The sequence below is a fragment of the Rhinolophus hipposideros genome (assembly GCF_964194185.1).
Source record: "Rhinolophus hipposideros genome assembly, chromosome: 9".
Taxonomy (NCBI): Eukaryota; Metazoa; Chordata; class Mammalia; order Chiroptera; family Rhinolophidae; genus Rhinolophus; species Rhinolophus hipposideros.
Window position 1 is genome coordinate 67,708,540 of NC_138055.1, and position 24,539 is coordinate 67,733,078.

The 24,539-nt window shown below is 35.4% G+C and overlaps 1 protein-coding gene across 1 annotated transcript in view; it reads left to right on the forward strand.

The window, feature by feature from the left end:
- Positions 1-24,169, forward strand: part of RAB21 (RAB21, member RAS oncogene family) — a 28,171-nt gene extending 4,002 nt beyond the window's left edge. Inside the window, exons 2-7 of the mRNA XM_081058237.1 lie at positions 9,714-9,773; positions 10,532-10,639; positions 13,367-13,430; positions 19,660-19,714; positions 20,267-20,355; positions 23,149-24,169. Of these exons, the coding sequence (XP_080914363.1) occupies positions 9,714-9,773; positions 10,532-10,639; positions 13,367-13,430; positions 19,660-19,714; positions 20,267-20,355; positions 23,149-23,291 (519 nt within the window). The 3' untranslated portion in view covers positions 23,292-24,169. The remainder of the gene's footprint in view (positions 1-9,713; positions 9,774-10,531; positions 10,640-13,366; positions 13,431-19,659; positions 19,715-20,266; positions 20,356-23,148) is intronic.
- Positions 24,170-24,539: the final 370 nt, after the last annotated feature.

Genomic DNA, 24,539 nt, shown 5'->3' on the forward strand with positions numbered 1-24,539 from the left:
TTAAGACTGACTGCTGTGGGCTACCACCTAGTGGATACAGAGCCTTTAATGAAAATGGTTATTCCAGCATTACAGATCGAACTTTTTTTGCCCTGGGTAAATCAGTGTTGCCCACAGGGGATATCATGAGGTGCTTTGTCAAATTCTCGAAGACGACGGGATACGCTGTGTTTTTTCTGTATTAGGATGTAGTAAAAAAGGGAGAAGACTTTAGTTAGACTTCGGTTTGAATTTTGGTTTCTGCTTACAGCCATCATGATCTTGGTAGGTTATTTTAATTTTTGTAATGTTTAAACAGTGTCTGGCACATGTTTATTAATATATATGTGCTGTTGAATAAATAGATGGTGCTTACTTTGTGTTTCTTTACAGTAACTCAGTCAAAAAGGTAATGGAATTAATTTGACATGAATTATTTTGAGAACATGTTGTCTCTGAAGGATCACTACATTTTGTAATTGCTTATAGATTACATATGTGTATATATACACACACATACATACATACACATATATTTGTTTATTATCCATTCTAGAGTTTTGGCTGGGATTGCTGTTTCTGGAAATTCACTTCTTTTTTGAAAAGTGTGACATTTGCCTGCTTTGGTGCTTTAGTACTGCTCCCTTTTTGTAGCTTCTCCTAGGTTGCTGATAATCATGAAGTAATCTTGTAGGTGAGCTCTCCGAAAACTCAAGATCCTTTACCTGGCCCAGAAAACTTGATCTTATATAGAGTCCCCAAGTTCTCTTATGTGATTTCTCTGCTGATTTGGGGCTTTGATAGAATTGACAGGAACGGGAAAGACGATTGGAGTAAGGGAGTTACTGCTTTTTCTTTGGCAATACTGCTGAACCTAAACAATTAAATTCAGGAATTGTTTATTTATATAGCAAACATTGTGCTACCTGGGGCATATAAAGATGAGTAGGATGCTTTAACTGTCAATTAGCTTTCCTGATTTTACATATTCTTAAATGTTTGTGTCATTTTGATTATAACCACCTGTCTTTGGTATGTCGCTATAGCTGTGCTCTTGGGGTGTGCCTTTTCTTAAGATGTGCCCTTTTTTTCCCTTATTGAAGAAGATGTTTTAAGATTATGAGCTCTGAGGGCTTTCCATCACTTTTAACTAGTCTCCCATATAAAAAGTAATATTGTTTACAATCAGAACCAACAGTCATCTTCACTTTTAGAATTTTAACTGGAATTCCACCTGTTTGCCTCCTAAAGTATAGGGCAGGTGTCTCACATTTGATTAGCAAAGCAGTGCTATAAGGTTGGCTGGGCACATAGTATCTTGACCGTTTGGCAAATGAGAAACTCAGACTTGGATTCAATTTCCAAGGTCCGACAAATAGTAATGGTGTACCATGCTTTCTTTAGCTAAGTCTACTACTTTTTTTTTTTTCCCCTCTTAATATACCTCAAGCTCCCCTCTTAATATACCTCAAGCTCCTGAGCAACACTTGCATTCAGGTTCCAGCAGTTGGTTTTACACTTGATGTTGTAGTTTCTGGTCTAGGAATCTGCGTTTCCTTATTTGTAAGATTAATGTTTTGAATGTTGGAAATACCTTACAAATAGTTCTGGAAATCACATGTTGATTCAGCCGATTAATTTATAATATCTTTATAAAACACGATAGTTGAAGTCTTGTTTCCCCTCAGTATTTTACTAGATACATGTGAGCTATAGAAGGGTGGGTGACTTTTTTTTTTAAGAAAAGACTTTTTCTGAATTGTGACTTTGAAATCCTATTGTATAGCTATTCCATGTATGATTGCCATTTTCTGCTTTATTTTGAGCTACTCTTAGAAGTGAATTTTTGACTCTTTTTAAGGAAATCAGAGTCTTTCTAAAGCAGACTCTGATTATAATCTCTCTTTTTAGAAACTAAGGATAAGAAATATTGAGGTAATCAAGTACTCGGTTTAGTTTTCTTCCTTTTTTTTTTTAACAAAAATTGAAGTACGTTTGACATATAACACAGTCAGTTTAAGGTGTACAACATAATTTGTTACATTTATATATTATGATTGCCATTGTAGCAATCTTAGTTTTCTGATAGCTAATTTTTATTGCCTTGTTACAGACGAGGCAAAAACAGATAATTTTATAAATTATCTGCCTGAATTATTTTATGTTATATCTGGAAGTGGTAATAGATACTTTAAATACTTAAGTGGAAACAGTGTTAGTAAGTGTAGCAAAAATAATGTAACCAGTAATACACATATTAATGAAAGTCTGTTGAACTTAAAAGATACTAAAGATAGGAAAGTGTCCACAATTCAGTTACTATGCTATATTAGGTAATTTTGCCTTGTTATGGTTAGTACAGCAAGTGATCTGGCTAACAACAAACCGAAAAAATTGATGAAAGAAGTTATGAAAAGTACACACAACCAGCCAAACAAAAAACCTATGGCAAACACTTAAAAAAAAAAGTTATGAAAAGATTTTAATTTGGCAGATATAATTTGTTTCTATTATTTCTTACCTATGAGATGTGATTAAACAATACGGTAAATGTTTAAATAAAAAAAATGTATTAGAGTAAAAGACACATTGCCATGAACCCCCGCTTAAAATACTCCCCCTCACTTCAAACACTCTTATCCCATCGTTCTTGCCACTTTCTAAAGCAGTTCTAGAAGTCCTCTTTCATGAGTGTCTTTAGTTGCGCTGTAATGGCTGAATCGATTCAAAACAGTTACCTTGGGGTCTGGCCCAGTGGCTCAGGCGTTGGAGCTCCGTGCTTCCAACTCCAAAGGCTGCTGGTTTGATTCCCACATGGGCCAGTGGGCTCTCTACAACAGGTTGCTGGTTCAACTCCTCGACTCCCGCAAGGGATAGTGGGCAGCGCCCTCTGCAACTAAGATTGAACACGGCACCTTGAGCTGAGCTGCCGCTGAGCTCCCGGATGGCTCAGTTGGTTGGAGCACATCCTCTCAACCACAAGGTTGCCGGTTCGACTCCCGCAAGGGATGGTGAGCTGTGCCCCCTGCAACTAGAAAACAGCAACTGGACCTGGAGCTGAGCTGCGCCCTCAAGTCCTGAAAGGACAACAACTTGAAGCTGAACGGCACCTTCCACAAGTATGATTGAAAGGACAACAGCTTGACTTGGGGGAAAAAGAAACAAAAAACAAAAACAGTTACCTTTCATGGTCATTTGCTGCACTGGAGGAGACGTGTGACACGCGGAGCCTTTCTGTTGTGATAAAAAAGTACAGTGACTGCTGCTGCCAAGTGCCATCCAATGGAAAGGCAAGGATCTTCAATACAGGAAGTGACGTGTCGGACCTTAGTAAGAGTGTGGTGTGCAACAAGTTTCAACTTGGTAGGCGCAGTCAGTCAGGTGTGAGCTACAGTTGAGAGAAGGTGTGTTTTAAAGTGTGCTATACATCATCCTCCATCATGACAGCGCTCCGTGTCACACTTCACTTCTGGTATACGGCAATTTCTTTCAAATAAAAACATTATATAGTGTGTCCTCATCCACCTTATTCACCAGATCTGGCACCGTGCAACTTCTGGCTCTTACCCAAAGTCAAAATGATTTAGGACATCGAGGCAGCCACAACAGCACAACTAAAGACATTCACGAAAGAGGACTTCCAGAACTGCTTCAGGCAGTGGCAAGAACGATGGAATAAGTGTGTTCGAAGTGAGGGGGAGTATTTCTTCACATTCATGGCAATGTGTCTTTTACTCTAATAATTTTTTTTTATCACACCTCACATGATTCTACTTTGGTTTTTAAAGTAGAGGTTTAAAATAATTATCCATTATGATTTCAGATACTGGGTAAAATAAGCATCAGGTGCAAATAACAGATGTCAGCCTGAGCTAATAAGGTTTTTAATTCTATTACTACCCCCAAGATTAAGAAGTTGCAGTGCTGTAACTCAGAGTTTGGGAAATGTACCATTACTTTGTCCTCATTACTTTGTTCCTACCCTGAGAATATTTTGGAAGATGAGTTGGTGTCTAGAAACACTTAGTGTGCAAAAGGAGGAGTGCCAGGTTAAGAATGTGTGTGTGTTCTAGAGTAGGCAGCATTGTGCAATGGAAAAAGCACTGTGGAGTCAAGACAGGCTTCCATCCACTGTAGCACCCAACTGAGTTGTCTGACCTTGGTTGTCACTGTAAATCTCAAGTTCACAACTGTAAAATAGGGGTAATTACCTAATTCACAGGGCTTCTTATAAAGATTACATGAGACAGCCAAGCACAGTGCTTGTCATATAGTATGTACTATTCACCCCCTTCCCCTCTGCCCATTTTTGAATTGATATTTAATACCAGTTTCCCTCCCTTTTCTACGCTGTGATTCTTCACTGAAATGTTTCCAGGAATTTATAAATTCCTTTGGAAAGTGTGAAAATTGTTTTGGTGTGTGCATATGAGCAGTTTTTTGGGAATGAGTGGGTTCATAACTTTCATCAGATTCTTAAAGAAGCTGGTGATCACTATTCTCTCCTACTTTAACTACCATGTAAGAGAATTAAGAACCACTGCTCCAGAGTAAGTATTATAACCACAAGTAATATCAGTCATTTTTCCAGTCATCTGGAAAAATTAAGTATGCCTCACAGAAGTGGTTAAAAAAGATAAGACATTTCAGCATTTTGATTGTTTGCTGCTATCTTGATGTTACATAAAATCTTTTCAGCTTTATTCTCAAATATAATTGTATTTTTAAAAACAAGATGTTTGCTCTTTAAGAAAGTATCTATAAAGTAGTTAAAACTTATGATGTTTGTAAAGTGAAATGATTTATATCTCAGGAGTTTTTCCATAGAGTGGGACTTAGATTTTTCATTATGATGGAAGAAGAAGGTTTAGTGGGGACCCTTTGATAATGTGCTTTACTAATGCATCAGATTTTGAGTCAAAATAATTTGGTTTATGAGGAATCTTTGAGAAGCACATCCCTTGCATACATTGAGTTCTTTCTGCATTGATTTTACCCAAGCATATTGAAGATGTGTTTATCCACAATGACAATACAGATGACCCTTGCACAACGTGGGTTTGAATTGCATACGTCCATTTAAATGTGTATTGTTTTCAGTGAATACATACAGTACTGTAAATGTATTTTCTCTTATGTTTTTACATAACATTTTCTTTTCTTTAGCTTATTTTATTATAACAATATAGTATATAGTACACATAACATACAAAATACCTGTTAATCAACTGTTTGTGTTACTGGTAAGCCTTCTTCCAGTAAACGGTAGGCTATTAATGTTTTTGGCGAGTCAAAAGTTATATGCAGATTTTCACCTGTGTAGAGGTCTGTGCCCTTAACCTCCACGTTGTTCAAGGGTCAACTGTATTTGCATGTCTGCTATGGGTAGCACTGGCTTTCCCTGCTCCTTCCACTAGAGAAGTGTCAACTCACATCTCAGTCTGGGAGATGCCATAGCATAGAGGTTATAAGTTGTATTTGGGGCCAGATTACCTGTATTTCAAATCCCACTCTATCACTTACTGTGTGACTTGGGCAAGATACTTAACTCTCCCTGTATCTCAGTTTCCACATCTATAATATTTGGATAATTATATCTAATTTGCAGTGTTATGGGAATTAAATGAATTCATATTGAAAAACTCTTAGAACACTGCCCATTTTATTGTAATCACTGTGAAAGTGTTAAATTAATGAAAATCTGGTTAACAGAAGACTTATACCTATGAAAAGATAACTTACAATATAAGGCAGTATATGCTGTACATTACAAGATAAGGGTCCCTAAAATTCTTCAGGATAGAGAAACTCAGAGTAGGTTTTATGGGTGGTATAAGAAAGCTTAAACATTCAAGGAAGAAGTGTGTAGGTCATGAACTGAATTTGAATAGATGCAATTCACATAGAGAATAAAGAATTGGCCCAAATTAGAGGGGCATTTTATGAACAAACAGAATTGGAGGGACTGTATATAGACCTGAGAAGTTGGAGAGGACCTAGAGAAATACGGGAAGATATCTTAGGAAGACAGATGTGAACAAATTGTGAAGGTCCTTGGATACAATGATAAGGCTTTGAGACGTATTTATACATTAGGGCTCCCTAACTTTTGTAAAGGAGAAGGTGATGAATGATTTTGTAAAAAGTACTTAGCACAGTACTTGGTGGAGAGCAAGCATTCCATAAGTGTTAGCTAGTATTAACAATAGTGTAGAAATGACTGTATTGTTTCACTGTATAGATGGGCTATATATGTATATTTTTTAAAAATTGCCTATTGATGGGCACAAGTTATTTCGTGTTTTTGTTGTTGTAATCAATGCTGTGATAAGCACTCTTTCCATAAAATTGTTTTATATATTCATGGTTCTTTAGGAAAGACTTAACTCTATCCCTGAAACTCACCCTGGGAGAGAGGGGTTAAGTTTCAGACGGGATGGTTGAAAGGGAATGATGGAGCTTTACCAGATCTCATTCACACCCCTCTGCTGAGAAATCCCTACAAAACTAATGACAAATTACGGTATTAGTTGCCAGCAGGAATTTAATTCAAGCATACTTATTAAAAGTAACTTATTAGAGAATGCTTCTATGAGTTACGATTTTTTTTTTTTAAATCATGGAGATTTTGAGAAGATACCAGCGTGTAGACCAGAGTGTAGGGGGAGACCAAAGGTATTATGACATGAGACTGGTGGTCATAGAACACTAGAGGATATATGAAGACAAGTTTTAGTAGGTTTCTTTATTTTTTTTATTTTATTGGGGAATATTGGGGAACAGTGTGTTTTTTCTAGGATGTCAAGTTGTTTTTTTCAATCTAGTTGTGGAGGCCGCAGCTCACTGGCCCGTGTGGGAATCAAACTGGCAACCTTGTTATTATTAAGAGCTCGTGCTCTAACCAGCTGAGCCACCCGGCCACCCTCTAGTAGGTTTTTTGAGGAATATGTAATGACAAGGGAGGAAGAATATTCCGTGACGATATTTCTAAGATTCTAAACCTCCGTGATGTAGATAATACTCAAAATACTGGAAGGGAAATCTAACTTTGTAGAGAAGATCAGTTTACTTTTAAATATGTTTGAAAGAGAGGCACTTAATCTATATTAAATATTTGTATAGGATTCAGATTTTGAGTTTCTTTAAATAGCATTGATATTGAAACCATGAAAATGGTTGAGTTCAAATAAATTACACAACTAGTGAGTGACACACAACGAAAATTCAAATACAGAGTTCTACTACAGAGTCCATGTTCTTAGCCCCAATGCCATAATGATTGGGAAAAGTCCTTTATTCACATTTATTGTCATAACATGTATTTGGTCTTCTCATTTTTCAAGCTATTTCTTTCATTTTGCCATTTAATTTATACCTTTTTGTATAACCTTTGTTTTATTTAATAAAATATCTTTAGGATAGCTTGGGCCTTGAAGGCAGACATTCTTGGCTTTGACTTCAGCTCTGCAATGTATATCTATCTGTGGATTCCTTAGTAAATCACTAAATCACTTTCCTTAGTTTTAATTTTCCTTTGTGTGCATGCAGCAGAAAGTCCTTCCTGAAATCTAGGTTCCTTCTCCTTCAGTAGTAATTCAACCATCCTAGCAGTTTATCTATTCTCTGTTCCTTGTACTTTCTTCCATATAGATACACTTAAATGTGACTGTCTCTCCGTAGCTTTGAACTTGTCTCTTTCTTTTTTAAACATGTCAACTGACTCTGGATTCTGATTATATAAAAGGTGCAAAAAAATGTATACACATTTTAAGAAAGAAAAACTGTATTAAAATTGTAACACTCAATATATACTGATAAAAGATGAATACAAGTCACATTTGACTTCTGCAATTACAAGAGGTGCTCAAAGTGGTTACCATCAGTGTCCAGACACTTCTGATTATGGCGAACTACTGCTTGACCAAAGTGTCCGCTTGTATACATTTTTCTTGGCACCCCCTTCCCCACCCCCCCGCCCTCACTCCCCCCCACCCCCCCACCCCCCGGTATTTTCTCTTCAATTACTCATGATTCTGTTCTCTCTTTTCTATCTTCATGGACTCAACTCAGGCCCCTTTTTCCTCTCAAACTTTGTAATAGTCTCCAATCTCCCAGGTCTAGTCCTGATCTTTCCAGTCCAGCCTCCCCCCCATCCCTAAGTTATTCTCTTAAAGTATAGATTTTATACTTCCTCAGTGCTAAAAAGCCATTCCATGATTCTCCATTGTCAACAGTATTATTTCTTAACACCTATTCCTTAGGATGAACCTAGGTATTTCTCTAGAGAAGAGGAAATCAAATGAGTTTGAGGAATGCTTGTATAAATGCAATTAGTCAGCCTTCATTTTGGCAGAATCTTAATGTGTTAATGCTTTGTGAATATACAAAAGAAATACAGAGCAATATATAGCATTTCCCAAATGTACTTGACGATAGTATACATTTAAAACAAAATACATATCTGGTGTCTTGGATAGGTTTTATTAAGACCCACAAGGTAAAGTACATGCTTCTATTCATGGAATTCTAGGACATTTTTTTGATTCATTCATCCTTTGCCTATATTTGTGGTCTCATCTCTGGCATTGACTGTACAACTTGGAGTTCCCCGTGGGGAGGGAGAAGTTAGGTGTTTTAGGCTTCAGTGGTTTCACCCATCTGTCAGGAAAAACCCCTACTGCAAGTAAAGGGGAGATCATCCCCTTCTCTCTGAAGCCGCCTTTGACCCATCCAGGCAGGCTTTACGCTTCCTTTTTTACCCACCCTTATAGTATACTTGGCAAGTCCCTTCATTTTAATAATTGTCACATGGATTGTAATTCTCTGCATTTTTACTTCCGCACTAGACTGTAAGGTCCTTCAAGGCTGGAATAATTTCCTTACATTTCTGTGACATTAGTACCTAGAAATGTTATGACTGGTTAAATAATTGAATAATAACATAATTACAAGAACATTTTTAATAATATTGGTATTCATATAGTTAAGTAAACTATCAGTAAACATTTTAAAAATCTCTTAGGACAGCTGGGTGGCTCAGTTGGTTAGAGCGCGAGCTCTGAACAACAAATTTGCCGGTTCGATTCCCACATGGGCCAGTGAGCTCTGCCCTCCATAACTAGACTGAAGGCAATGAGCTGCCCCTGAGCTTCTGGAGGGGTGGCTGGATGGCTCAGTTGGTTAGAGCGCGAGCTCTGAACAACAAGGTTGTCGGTTCAATTCCCCCATGGGATGGTGTGCTGTACCCCCTGCAACTAAGATTGAAAGTAACAACTGGACTTGGAGCTGAGCTGCGCCCTCCACAACTAGACTGAAGGAAAACGACTTGGAGCTGATGGGCCCTGGAGAAACACACCGTGCCCCAATATTCCTCAGTTTAAAAAAAAAAAAAAACCTGAAAAACTCTTACATTCTTTCTATAAAGAATAGGTAAGATGGCATCAAGTTAAATGCTCTAAGAAAAAATTTTATGGGGAAAAAAATTAAAGAGTATTTAATTATTATTTTTCTTTGTATTTTTTTATAACGTGTTCATAAAAGTCTTTTTCTTAGATTAGAATTAAGTAATGTTCTGTCCTCAGTGAACATATTTAGTCATTAATAAAAGCTCAGTGATTACTTTTTCTCCCAGATAACTTGAATTTCATATTGAGATGATTATTTATATTTTTTAGGATAAGAAACATTAGTTTATATGAAACATTAATATTTAACGTATATCTCTTTTTTCTTAGGCATCGTTCTTAACAAAGAAGTTAAATATTGGTGGGAAAAGAGTAAACCTTGCTATATGGGTAAGTTAATTTTTCAACTCTGTAAGTGAAGGCCTCTACTATTCTTGGTACTCTAATAACTAATTGGCTTAAGGAATAGGAATTTTAATGTTTTTTTTAATTAAGTGAAGGTTAGTCCAAACTTTTATAAATAAACATTTTTTCCCCTATAGTCTGACTAATACATCTTCAATACAATTGTGTACATGAATATTGCTATCATAACTTTCCAGGTGGGTAAGGGTTTACTCAGAGGGATTCCATGTCAGAGAAAGGAAAGACCAGGGTAGGTGGACAGACCTGCCTGGCCTTTTATTTCTGTGTCTCTATGTTCCAACCTTTCAAGGGGGTGGTAAGTAGAGAGTAGGGCAAGGGTAACACGTGAAGGTACCTGTTGGCTGGTGGCCCTGGCATGCTGTTTCCTTGTCTCCTCTCTGTATGTGGAGCCTAAATTTAGGGCAAAGCCTATTTCTGGCTTATAATGCCATCTTGGCCATTCTGATCCTCAGGCAGCTGTACTGTTTTTTTGGTGGGGCTGGGAAAATTGTTGGGGAGGAAGAAATAATAACCTTTGCATAACAGTAAAACATTAAATATTGTTTATAACTTGACTTAAAAAAAATTTTTTGTAGCCTGCTTTGTTTCTTTTAATAGTGTTTTGGGGTTATTTGTATCTTCATGTCCCACTTTCCCATTAGTCAAAAGTTAACTGTAGTTGCAATAACATATATATATATATTTTTTTCCCTGATCTAATCAGCATTTGTTGCTTTATTTAGGATACAGCAGGTCAAGAGAGATTCCATGCATTGGGTCCAATTTACTACAGAGATTCAAACGGAGCTATTTTAGTTTATGACATAACAGATGAAGATTCTTTTCAGAAGGTATTCTATTTACTTATGGGTGAAGGGCTTAACAGAAGAACACTGTCTCCATAACATACTTATTGTGATTAGTCTTGGTTTTAAAGATAAAGTATAGTTTGTGCATAAAAGGTGACCACTTATATTTTTTAATGGAGTATTTAATTCATGAATATTAGAGTTATTAAATAATTTATTACATGGCTTTCTCAGCTTTTGGGAAAGGGAAATAATCTGAAGTAAGGCTTCAGAAAGATAGGAGCCTTTTTTCTTTCCTGTTAAAAGTTAAAAGTTCATTTCTTTGACTCCAGGCACCTGAATACTTGGTGGCACAGGCTCACTAATTGTGAAGAGGAAAAAGGAATAAATCAAATTTAAGTTCTTTCTCCTCTAAATATTCTGGAGGATATACTATAAATTTTAAAAGCATTCTTTTTAAAGCTCCTCCATTTTTTTCACCCCTCTTTAGACATATTTAAATGTAGGGTTTTTAAAGTTGGTTGGAATCAAAACGAAGTTACCATTAAACTTACCTCTGAAAGCTCACCACAGTCAGGATTGTGATGGATTACTTATTTGACCTTTCCTCTGAAAGCCCCTGTTGGAATTTGTCAAGGGCCTGTAACCAAAAAGGGGTAATTTCAAGGCAAAAACTTGCCTTGCCTTGAGTTACAGTTTTGTTCTTGTTGAAATTGTTTGCCTTTTTAGTTTTTGGGGTTCATTTATTTCTCAGTATTTAACAGATGAAGCAGATATATACAAGTTAGCCATTGGATTATTAATGACATGTGGAAAAACTTGATTCAAAGAGTAGAACAATGGAACAGTATTTTATTGATTAAGAGAAGGTCAAGTCTCTTAGGTTAAAAAGTGACCATTTATCTCTTGCTGCATGCCAAAACCCCCACAACTTGGTGGTTTAAAATAATTTGTTATTTCTCATGATTTTGTGGGTCCTCTGCTCTGTCTGGTGTCAGTGGAGTCACTCAGGCAGCTGCATTGAACTAGAAGTTTGGCTGAGCCAGGACCATCTTAGGAGGCCTGGTTCTCCTCATGGTGTCTCGCTCCACCTGGTGTCTCATGCTCTGGTACCCTCTCCGCGTACTCTCTCATTAGTGCATATTCTAGCCTAAGCTGCTTATAGCACAACTGGACCCCAAGAGTATAGCTGCCAGGCCTTCTTTAGACTTAGGTCTGGAACTGGCATAGCAATACTTCTGCCATATTCTCTTCGTCAAAACAACTTGCAAGGCTATCCCAAATTCTAAAGGAGGGGAAATAGACTTCTATCTCTTGATTGGCAGAGAATTTGTGACCGTGTTTGACTCACCGTAGAATGTATGGGGTAATGAATAGAATGCCTATGGATGCCTACGGAGGGGCATCTTATTAGAAGTGGAAAACAGTTTTTTTTTTAATTGATTGGATTTCGTAGGTTGTGGCTATTATATGTACAGAGAGTAGAGTAATACATAATTGGATTCTGGCATGTTTCCTTTGAAGTGGTGAGGATGTAGATTTTATACGAGTACTATCAAATTTTTCTTATGTGAAATCAACTAGGGGGTGGAAGCTAAATGCGTCTCTGAAAACTATACATATGTGTGAAGGAAACAAAAAGATTGGGCTGTACTGAGAAAACTATCATTCGGTTCTATTACAAAGATGCAGTGGTATTGACTGCCTTGGCTTTTATAAAGATTTTGTGTTCCTCTACATTGTCGCAGCTCCTCTGCATTCTTGCAGAGAATAGGTGTGTGGAACTGTTACATTTGCACCATAGGGCTAGATGCACAGTAAGTGTTTACCACTTATCTAATGTAAGTTTTGTAACTTACAGATGTGTGTGTATTTTTTTAGGAAGGTGTGTAAGTTCTGTGTAATTTGATCACATACAAATTAAATTCTGTTACAAAAAAATGAAAGGAGGTATTCAAATTTGTTCTTTACCCTATTTTATTGTAGTCAACGTTAAAATTATGAATTCAAAAGATTATTTACTTAATTCCAATTTACTCCAAACTGTGCCTACTGCTCTGCTTTACCCATAGTGAAGTATCAGTTTGTTACTGGAGTCATTGCATACCAGTGGTTCTCCAGGAGCAGGTGGCAATGTCCGGAGACATTTTTGGTTGTCACAACTGGAGGTTGGTACTGGTATCTAGTAGGTAGGCCAGAGATGCAGGTGGACATCATACATTGCACGGGGCAGTCCCTCACAACCGAATTGTGTGCGCCAAACTGTTAGTAGTGCCAAGGTTGAAAAAAACCTGTCATTTACTAAGCATAAAAATTTATTTTGACAGTCTTTCTGGTGCCCATATTCATTTTTTCCCTTTAAGTTCCTATGGCTTCTATTTCAGAACCAATGGGGTTAAGTTCTTAAGTCCAAAATGACTCCATACAGAGGCTGTATTATCAGAGGCTGAGTTGACATGCTTTTGCTCTGTTGAATAGCTTTGTTTGAATCTATAGAAGATTTATGAAAATTTGTTATTAGAAGTGCTTCTGTCTGTACCTATATGTAGATACAGAAAGAAATATTTCCGTTGAATGTTCTTGTGTTTGTGGTTTGCAATGTAATCTGGCAATAAATGATCCTACAGTGAGTCATTCCTGGAATCGACTACATATACATGGACTGTTAACCAAATTCTGATGTATTTTGACAGTGTTGAATTTGGGGGTGTTGTAATGGTAGTCATTGTAACAGAATTTGTTTTAATGTTAACTCTTTTGTATACACAGGTAAAAAACTGGGTCAAAGAATTACGGAAAATGTTGGGAAATGAAATCTGTTTATGTATAGTTGGTAAGCATCATTACTCTTTAAAAATGTCCTTTGTTTCCTTAATGCTATTGAAAAGAATAATAAACCAGTAATTCTTATTTTAAAGTTATATGAGAAAAAAAGAAGAATGGCATTTTAATACTTAATATTTTAGAATAATTTAGTATTTGGAAGTGATCTTTGAAGGGATTTAAACTGTACTTTTTAAAGCATTGTTTGGGCAGCAAGTGGAAAGCTAAACATGCAAGGCTTTAAGTCTCAGCCTTGCTTCAATTTGACTTTTAGTTTTTCACCGTAAGATTTTGTTTAGAAAAAAAGTTCAGGAACTACTTTAAAATAAAATTAAAACCAATTACTTAGGCTAGCATTCTTGTTCTGTACATTTAACTATACTTATTTTTCAGTTAAGGACAGATTTGACTTCTGAGGATATAAGTAGATCATGATGGAATGGGTGGAGGAATATTCCTAATGGGCAAAATAATGAAACTCTAGAATGCTCTCTTGGACTTTTGGAACTTTTCTTTGGTTCTTTTTCTTTAGATTATTTTTTATCATCTAACAGCTAATTATTGAGCCATAAAGTATACCAGACACTGTGCTGTGTACTCAGTAGACATGATCTCATGTAATCTTCATAACCCTATGAGGGCTTTAGAGTGGAAGCCTTGCCCTGGAGATAATGAATAAGTTGACCAATATCAGACAGTTATCAGAGATGGAATTCGAACTGAAGTCGTTTTGACTCCTATGCTTGTGTTACCAATCCTTATGATGAATCGCCTCATGCTGTTTTCTCTCTTTCTTTCTTTCTACATGACTGGTAGAGTAAAAAATGCCAGTGAGAAACCACGGGAGTTTTAGTGAGCCCTGTAGAGCGGCATGCTCAGTGTGGGCAAATTCTCCTTTTAGCCTTAAGAACTTTTGTTTTTAACTTGAGTTTACGTTTCCTGCATTTTGTCACCATTAAATAAATGATTGGTAAATTTTACTGTTCCAGGTCAGGGTGCAGGTCTGGGAGAAGAGACTAAGGAGATGATCTGGTCTGAGTTGTAGTCTAGGCACTGTATTAGGTTAGATGTCAGGAATCTTTCAGACGAGGATATGGGAGCAGTAGATTATGTAGGAGTTTGGCGCCATAGCTGTAGCTAGTTGGTGAATTTGGGCTGGCTTTGTGTGGTTACATGGGTCTTACTGGGAGTGAAAGTGGCCACAATAGGTGAACAACTGAAGATTTGATTATTTGGGACCCTGGTTACCTCTCAGAAGAGAGAAAGAAATGACTACCATATACTAAAGAAAGCAAAGCTTCAAGAGCTTGTTATTTGACCTAGGTTACAAAGTAACATTAAAAAACAATAGCTGGATAAATAAGCTTATGAATAATTAAACTATATTTCTTCATGTTCATATTATAAGAAGGTTTAGGATTATTGGATCTGGTAGCTTACTACCGCAAGTAGGGTCAGATAGTCCGCATTTAATGTCATGTAACATTTATTAATGATTGATATAAGTTTAAAAAGCTCTCACTCTCTCTTCTATTAGCAAATGTGACATGGAATTTTAGTTGTAATTCAGAGTTGGAAAAATTTTGAGAGCCTATTTACCACAAAAGGAAAATTTCACGAAGTTAATGTACCTGTGTTAACTTCGTACCATTACCTTAGAGACCCCACCCCCTCGCCATGCTGCTTTCTCAGCCCAGCACTACCCAGCTGCCTTCCCCTCCCCATCCCCTAAGGCCACACGCTTTATCTTGACAATTTACTGCGTGGATTAGCTTTGTTTTTAATTTTATATAAATGGAATTGTATAGTATGAACTCTTTTTGTGTCTGGTTTCTTTGGCTTTATATTATGTTTTCTAGAATCCTCTATATTCTTGTATGTAGTTGTAGTTCATTTTATTCTCTTTGCCATCTAATACTTTATTCTACGTATATTCCACAGTTTATCCTTTTGCCGTTTTTGGACATTTGCTTTATTTTTTCCAATTATTGATTTTCATTCTATTCTCTATAGTAGTTGGGTGTTTTATTGCTAGTAGTTTTATTTATAATAGTTCTTCTATTTTATTACTAACTTCAAATAATAATACCTCACAGGATTGTGGTGGAAATTAAATAGTGATTTGGAAAACACTTGGCATAAAGAAGGCATTTGACAAATATTTGTTCCTTTCCTTTTCCATGAGACAACTTTTCCGACATTTGAAGCCTATTTGGCGGTTCACCTAGTCTTACAATCTTGGTCTTGAAATGTTTTTCCTTTGGCCTACCTTTCAAACATTCTCATCACCCTGATTATTTTTTCCTAGGTTTATTTCACTGTAAGTGTGTCTCCTACGCTTGATCATTACAATCCGAACATTGCTGATCCAATGTATACTTACATGGCTCGCTCTTTTTAAAAATCCTCACATTGTCATTCTACCAACGTTGCCCGAGATTGTGTACACTTTTTTAGTAGCCATGTCAAGTCAATGTCTTCTTTTACATAGATTATAGTTAACAAAAATCTGAATTCCTATTTTATTAGCCTTGCTCTTTTGTCAGACTTTTCCCATCTTGTTCTTATATAATTATTTAAACCCAAGTGTAGGAATTCCAGTTTAGATTGCTGAATCTTTATGTTTGATATAAATCTACTAGGTTTTTCATGTGTAAATTAGATACTGAGCCTTCCAGGTCCTTATCTAAGCCAGTCGGAGAGAGCCCCATACATCACTAGCAGAGACTGTTTTCCCTCTAGGTTTTAGTTAATCCACTGATCAGCACCCTTGGCTGTGGTTGTTCTGTTTGATAGTATTTTGCTTCTAATCTGTCCTTAACATTTGTATGTTTGTTAAACAAGTCTTTATTGTTAATAGTTACCATGTATTGAGTGCCAGGTACTAATCTAAGAACTGCACATTTGTTATGTCATTTAAGCCTTCTGTCAACACTGCAAGAAAGTACTGTTGCCATTTCCATTTTACACACGAGGAGATGAGCTTGCAGAGCTTGACTGCCCACAGTGCATCGATAGTTGGAGGCAGACTTGGGATTTTAGGCCAATATCCTTAAGTAACACTATATGTGGCTTACTATGTACCAGGTTTTGAGAATACTGTAGTGAATAACTAAACAAAATTGATAATGTCCTTGTCTTCTAGGAGCTTATTGTGTATGGAGGGAGAAAAACACAATTATTATATATTACGATAAATGCTATGAAGGGGAAAATACTACAAATGCAAAGTGCTATGATAGCACAAAAGCAAACCTAACTAAATTTAGAGGGTGAGGTGTTAAGGAAAGATTTCCTAGAATGTTGGATTAAGTTAACTAGATGCAGCCAGCAGGGTGGTGGTAGAGAGTATGTTATTAAGGGCTTTATAATTTTCTCATAACAATGTCGATTTTTGATTTGATCATTCACTGTGGTGAATATGGCTGATATTAATAACTACTCTTTATTGAGCATGCACTGTATGCTAAGTTTTTTACATATATTGTATTTTCATACCCATCCTGCAGTTTGTTAGTGATACCAAGTGAGACTAAGAGAGATAAGTAATTTGCCTAAAATCTTACATTTATGAAGTGAGCCAGGACTTAAAAGCAAGTTTTTTTTTTTTTTGAGATTTAAAAAGCTTTTGAAAGCTTCTTTCCACTAGGCCAGACACCATCCAATCTAAGCAAAATATGGCTCTACCTCTTTATTGCTATTAGGCCACCTGCCCTTAGCAGTGGGTATATCCCTTCCAAGTTCTTAATTCAAATATGTACTTTTAAAGAAGATCAAGTTTTTACTGTGTTTTTAGTGGCTTTTTTTCTACCTCTGAATATCTTCAGTCAATTTTTTTTTCTAACCTTTTTAGTACTATACTTTCAAGTAGGTGCGTGCTTTGGTGGTTATCCTTGTTTTCAGCTGTTTTAAGCCTATTAGAAAGTTCCCTATGTAGCTGCTTCAGTACTATAGTATTGAAGCAGATGTGAGCCTCAAAGGTTAATCCTGTAGCTGTCTTGCTTTAGAGGAACTAAAAAGGTTTCGGGCTTTGGAAAGATATCACTCTCTAACAGGCGGTTTTCTGTAACTCAGTCTGTGCTAATCCAGCCATTCTGGGCACTGATTGTTCAAAGAAATAGTAGTTATTTCATAGAGGGATTATCATTTTTTGTTTAAAATAATGATTAGGTTATTAAAGTAGGTATTTTAATGATAACTGGCTTTATTAAAGTTAGTTAAGTATAAATGTTACAAAATAGTAAAAGACTGAAAAATTTCCCCCCAAATAATTCATTTGAGGCAGTAAAGTTATTGTTTACTTTCCCTGTCCTCATCTTTTTTTAATAGATATTGACAATTCTGGTGAAATTTGAAAAAAAAGGCATTAAACTTCTAGAAAAAGAACTCATAGGGTTTTAGTTAATTGAAACCAAGTTCTCTTGGCGATCTCTAGGAGACAATCCTGTTTCACCTTTTTAAGAATCTTGTGCCCCTTTGGGAGCCACTGGCCACTAGGTGGTGCTTTTCGCAGTCTTCATAGCATAAAACAACTTGGTTTTCTTTGGTGACTGTCAAATATATTGGCTGTAATATTTAGCAAATTAAAATTTTCATTCAAAAGTATAATGTGGGAAATAGGAACTGACATGTATCTTCTTGCTGAGGTAGACAAATAACTTCAAAGAAAGAGGAGTTCGTTACTGAATTTTTTGGTTCCCACTGAGCTTTAGGGAGGTCCACTTCCCTCCCTCTCATCCTTTGGCTACGATGTCAAATAGTTGATTGCAGCTGCCCACAATTAGGAGGTCAGATTATTTGATGTCCATATATAGAACCTCTGGGCTTGTACTTCTCAGTTCTAAGCATTGCATTGCATCTTCTATCAGCTGCTTTCTTCAGTGCTTTTTCTGAAATTGTCTTCTAGATTCTGTAAGGTCCCAGGAAAAATTACTTTATTTACAGGGTTTTCTTTTCCCCACTTCTGCCTCATAATAGAAGAGATTAAAATATTTGTTTGAAGCGTCCTTCCTTAGGTTATTTTCCCCTATTCCTAGCTATTATTTCCATGCCTTTAGCACTCTATGTGTCTAGCCAACTCACCTGAACCTCTATCCTATATTTAATAAGGAATCTACATTTTGCAGTTTTTTCACTTTTGTTCTGGTGGCTTTTTTTTTTTTAGCATAATCTCAGTTTAGTTCCATTGTTTAAGGAGAGCTAAACTTATTTTCAGTAATTTTAAATCTGCATGATATGCATATATATATTCTAATTTTTTTATTTTTCAATTTCCATTGACATACAGTATATTAATTTCAGGTGTATAGCATAGTGATTAGACATTTATATAACTTATGAAGTGATCCCCCAATAAGTCTAATACCCATCTGATACCATACATAGTTATTACAATATTATTGACTATATTCACTGTGTTTTACATCCTGTGACTGTTTTTATATCTGCCAATTTGCACATCTTAACCCCTTCCCCTTTTTCACCCATCCCTTCAACCCCTCTCCTATCTGGCAATCATTAATTTGTTCTCTGTATCTATGAGTTTGTTTCTGTTTTGTTTGTTCATTTATTTTGTTTTATAGATTGCACATATAAGTGAGATCATATGGTATTTGTCTTTCTCCCTCTGACTCACTTCACTTAGCATAATACACTCTAGGTCATGATGTGCATATATTAAGTTCTCTCATTTTTTTAAAACAAAGAGTACAGTTTCCTCCTCTGTGGTGGTAAAATGCTTAAAAAGCCATACAATTAATGCTTTCTTTAATCAGTTTATATCATCCAGGAAAGCAAAATACTCTTAGGATCCAATAGGCTAGCCTAATATATTTCATGAACAATAAGGTAGCCTTACTTAATTATTGGCTGGCTCAAAGTTGATTGCGGACCATTCATACTTGGCTAAGAATCAGTTTTATCCCTACGTTCCCTAGTGAATCTTAGTCCTTGTTATATCTTAAGTCAAAGAAGAGGACCCATTTCTTTGGAAAAGTTATTTTCTCTTGACCGGTTGCAGCTTCAGGAGGGCTATTTGAGGGAGGTTGAGGCATTCACCTTGATAGTCATTCAACCCTTATGTCGTAGGGGTTGACTTTATAGTTTCAGGAGATTTAAAAGTCTGATGTGATTTGTATTTTTTTAGGTGATTGAAATGGCAATTGTTTATTTAGAATTGGCTTAATTTTGTTATAAAAATGAATCAATATTAAAGATTGGCGTTTGCCTTTTCAAATTAGGTAATAAGATAGACTTGGAAAAGGAGAGACATGTTTCCATTCAAGAAGCAGAATCGTAAGTGTTATCCCTGACACCCTCTTAAATCCCCCCCGCCCCCCGGCGCCCCCAACAATTACTCCCCAGTAGAAATCTTCTTTATGGCACAGTGTGCTTTACCTTTTAGGTATTACTCAAACCTCTTCATATATATTGAGCTGTGGAATTCAGTGAAGCATGTTTACACTGGTAATTTCTAGACTTTTGACAACATTTAAAGATATTCCACTCTTACTTCTCATTGATTTTAATGAAAAGTATTAAGAGTGATGTAAAAGAAAATTCTCATGATCAAATAGTCAGTGATTCACAAAAACTTTTAAAGTATTTGGGTTCCAAATTAACTTATAAAAATTTTGATTCTCGTTATACTTGTGTTCTTATTTAAAATTTAGTTCAGTGTATACAGAAGTTAAATGGCTATATAATACTAATTTTACTAAACCTGTATTCATTAGTAATGTCACTAAAATTGTTATTGTCAAAAAATTCAAATAGCAATCATGACAAAAACATGAAAAAAATTATTTATATCAGTCATTGATTTTTATATATATATATTTTTTTAAGGTATGCAGAATCTGTGGGAGCAAAACATTATCACACGTCAGCCAAACAGAACAAAGGAATTGAGGAACTCTTTCTCGATCTTTGTAAAAGTAGGTATATTCAGATTTAGTTTGTTTAGAAATCACTCTTTTTAAATTATAGCTGATATTTCTAAAGTGATATTTTACAGTCTCCATTAATGACCACATGGATGATTTGTCACATCTACCAGTACTATTATTTACTTAATATTTTTTCTTTAACTCATTTCTTAATGCTTAAATACCTGCTTTAGCCCTATTTCAAGCAATAATTAATGGCTATGAAATCTTGTATGTGTGATATGTGCTAAATACACATGAAATATAATGTATAACTATTAAAAGTAAAAATGAAGGGATGGAATATATAGATTAAAACAGATTTGAGAGATGTAACAACATGTCGCAGTGGATGGACCTTATTTGGATCCTGATTTGACAAAGTAGTGAAAAAACATTTGTGTGACAATTGGGATTATATGAACATTCACTGGATATTTGGTGATATTAAATTATTGTAGGGACTGGGGGAGGGTGAAAAGGCTAAAAGGGGTCAAATATATGGTAACAGATAGAAACTAGACTTTTGGTGGTGAGCAAGCAATAGAGTACACAGATACTGAATTATAACGTTGTATACCTGAAAATTATATAATGTTATTAACTGATGTTACCTCAATAAAAAAAATAAACTTTTTGAAAAAAGAAATTATTGTAAATGTTTTAGGTTTGATTATGGTTGTATGGTTATGTTTTAAAAAAGAGTTCTTATTTTTTAAAAAAAGAGTTCTTACCTTTTAGAGGTTATATTCAAATAATTTATGAATAAAATTGTATCTGGGGTTTGATTCAGAAATAATGGATGGTAGGGATGCTTGCCAGGTATTATGTGATGGACATAATGGATTTTCATTATGCTATTCTTTCTGCTTTTACACACGTTTGAAATTTTCAATATTAAAAATTTTTTTAAAGAGAAATGAAAACGTTTGTTTATATATAACTTGAAAGTAATTTCTCATATCACTAATATAATGCATATCATACTTTGGAAAACCCTAGTCCATGGAATAAAGGATTGAAATGATTTTGTCAAATCATTGGATTTATGGACCTCAGACTTTTGAGCATTTGGTGAAACTATGGTTTTTCTCTCTAGACAAATGTACATATACACAAACTTCAGGGTAAGTTTCATTTCTATGAAAACCTGCAGGTCATTCATAATTCAGTGAGGCCCCGTGATCTGCGGCATCAGCATTATTTGAAACTGTTAGAAACAAAAAATTTTGGTCTCTACCCCAAACCTACTGAATCAAAATTCTCAGGAGGTGGTGCCCACAATCTGTGTTGTAACAATCCCTCCAGTATGATTCGGATGTACACTTAAATTTGAGAATCACTGCTGTGTATACCAGTCACTTGGGGATCTTGTCAAAATGCATATTTTGATACAGTGGGTCTGGTGTAGGCCTGAGTTTCTCATTTCTGGCAGACACCCAAGTGGTGATGATGTTGGTCCTCAGACCATACTTGAGGACCAAGGTTCTAGGTCATTTGCTTATAAATGTTATCAATCTCATGTCTTTAATAAAAAAAAAATTTTTAGTATTCCCCATATATTTATTTAAAAATAGAGAACATACACAAGTGCTAATATGTTTTGTACATTATAAAAATATACATAAAAAATAGAAATTTTCAAAGGTTGAGGGAATTTAAGTAGAAGTTAGAATTTATCATGTTTTCTAATTTCATCTCAGTAGATTGTCCTACACCTCAGTTTGGAAACCTGAGCATTCCAAACTGCTCAGCAAACATTGTTCAAGAGCATTCTCTGGACCCAAATTTAAGAACCCTCATTCTGTTTTAACGACTCCCTCTTTTTTCCCCTCATCTTTTCAGATATATATTTTGCAAATATTTACTTCTAGTCCGTGTCTTGCATTTTCATTTTTCTTAACTGTGTCAAAGAGCAGAATTTCTAAATTTTAATGAGGTCCGATTTAATTGGTTTTTTTTTTTTTTATGATTCATGGTTTTTGTGTCTTATATGAGAAATCTTTGCCTAACTCAAAGTCACAAAGATTTTCTTGTAAAGAGTTTCCTTATATGTTTTCTTCTAGAAATGTTGTGTTTTACATTTAGGCCTCTCACTCATTTTTTTTTTGTTAATTTTCACATATGGTAAGAGGTGTAGATTGAGGTTTATTTTTCACACATAAATATCCAGTTCTAGTACTGTTTCTTGAAAAAATTATCCTTTCTTCATTGAATAATCTTGGCACATGTGTCAAAAATCAAGTGACTATATAAATGGGGGTCTGTATCTGGATTCTGTGTCATTTATCTCTGTATTTCTCCTTTCACCAATGTCTGTATTCATTAAAGTAACTTTCTACTATACCTTTAAGTCAGACAGTATGAGTCCTCCAGCTTTATTTTTTCTTATTTTAAACTCTTTTATTCTTTCAAATACACTTTACTAGTTGAAGAATAAATTTTGTACCCTAAATATCACTTGTACTTGGAACAATTTGGACTTCTTTGACATATTTCTAAGTATATTTGGAATATCTTAAAGGATAATACTTGTATATAATTTGTTAAAGCAAAACCTTTTTTTTCCTCTATTGATGTCACTGTAGCCATTACACGTCTGGGCAAATAAATTTTTTTTTTTTAACAAACTTTTTTAAACTTGCAGGAAAAACTTTAGTAAGTTGAAAAACTGTTCGTTATATTTAGTTTCCTTGTTGGTTTCAAGTCAGAAATGGTTATCATGGTGGTATACTGGAATTAAAGATAGAGAAAACTCAAAGACTGTGGTCCTAAATATTTTCTGCTTTCTCCCTCTCACAGGGATGATAGAAACAGCACAGGTGGACGAGAGGGCAAAAGGCAATGGCTCCAGCCCACCAGGAGCTGCAAGGCGAGGTGTACAAATTATCGATGATGAACCTCAGGTCCAGAGCGGTGGTGGAGGGTGCTGTTCTTCTGGATAACTGTTCACACCTGAGAAACTAAAACAAACTGTGGATCATTGCCCTCAACATGAAGACTGCCATATTCCAAGTCACATTATTTTACCAATGGAATTATAGAATTAACAGTATTTTAAATTACGTTTGTAACACTTCAGAGACCTTAAGTGCTAAACTTAGTGTGGAGTTTGTGACCAGAGAATTGGCATTTTCTACAAATGTTAACAAAGCAATTACCAATGGCCTTTTTACATATTTTTTCTTTAATAAGGAATAATATGCATGTAGAAAAGACCTACTTAAAGGCTTCATTTATATTCTTTTAAATCAAATCTTTATTTAATAACTTATATATGTTGTTGGAATGGTATACATTTTGCAGCCCTTTGTATTTTGTGGTAGTTTGAATTGTATCACTTCTAAACAGCAAACTTTTTTTTTTTTTTAATTAGCAGATACCTGAAGTACTATTTTTGCAGGGTTTGCACAGGCCCCTAACTGTCTACTACTTTGATATAATCTATATACATCCTGTATGCTGAGCTGGTAAAATACATTGTAAATTACATATTAAATATTTTATCTGCTTTTACAAGCGCAAGGTGCAAAAATATATATAATAGTCTCATTGATGACTGTAAAGTGATTAACATTTGGTGATAATGCCTAAGCTTTCTGACTCTGATATAAAGATCATAGCTCCCCTTCACTTTTGTCTTAACTTGAAAGTGGCGTGTTTAAATTTTCACATATACTTTACTTGAATTATTGCTGTTGTCACATGTTTTTGGCCTCTGTAAGTTCATCCGATGATTGAACAGCAGCATTTGCCTTTTGGTTTGGGGTTTTTTTTTTTGTTTTTTGTTTTCTGTTTTTTTTTAATAAAAGAGATAACTTCAGCCAATTTTGCTTTAGAATGGTTACCTTAGAAGTATTTGAGCGGAGCATGCCAAGTTTCACTTCTGCCACAGCTTTAGTTTTCTTTTAGGCTTTGTAAGAGTTGGGTTCACTGGTGTGAGAAGAGAGGAAGAAATCCCAGATAGTAGCCATTCACCAAGAATTATTCATACAGCATGTTCGTGGTAGTTTATGCTCCTGAGGCAGCACTTTTAGATCCTTTGCGAGCAAGTAATATTTGTTCAGTGCTTGCCAGAATTGAACACAGAAAGTTTCGTTTCATTTTATAAGAGCTATTCTTCTGAATTTCTGTGAAGGGAAACATTTCATGTAATGCAGTTATGGCGAACACTGGAAAGATTTATTATAAAA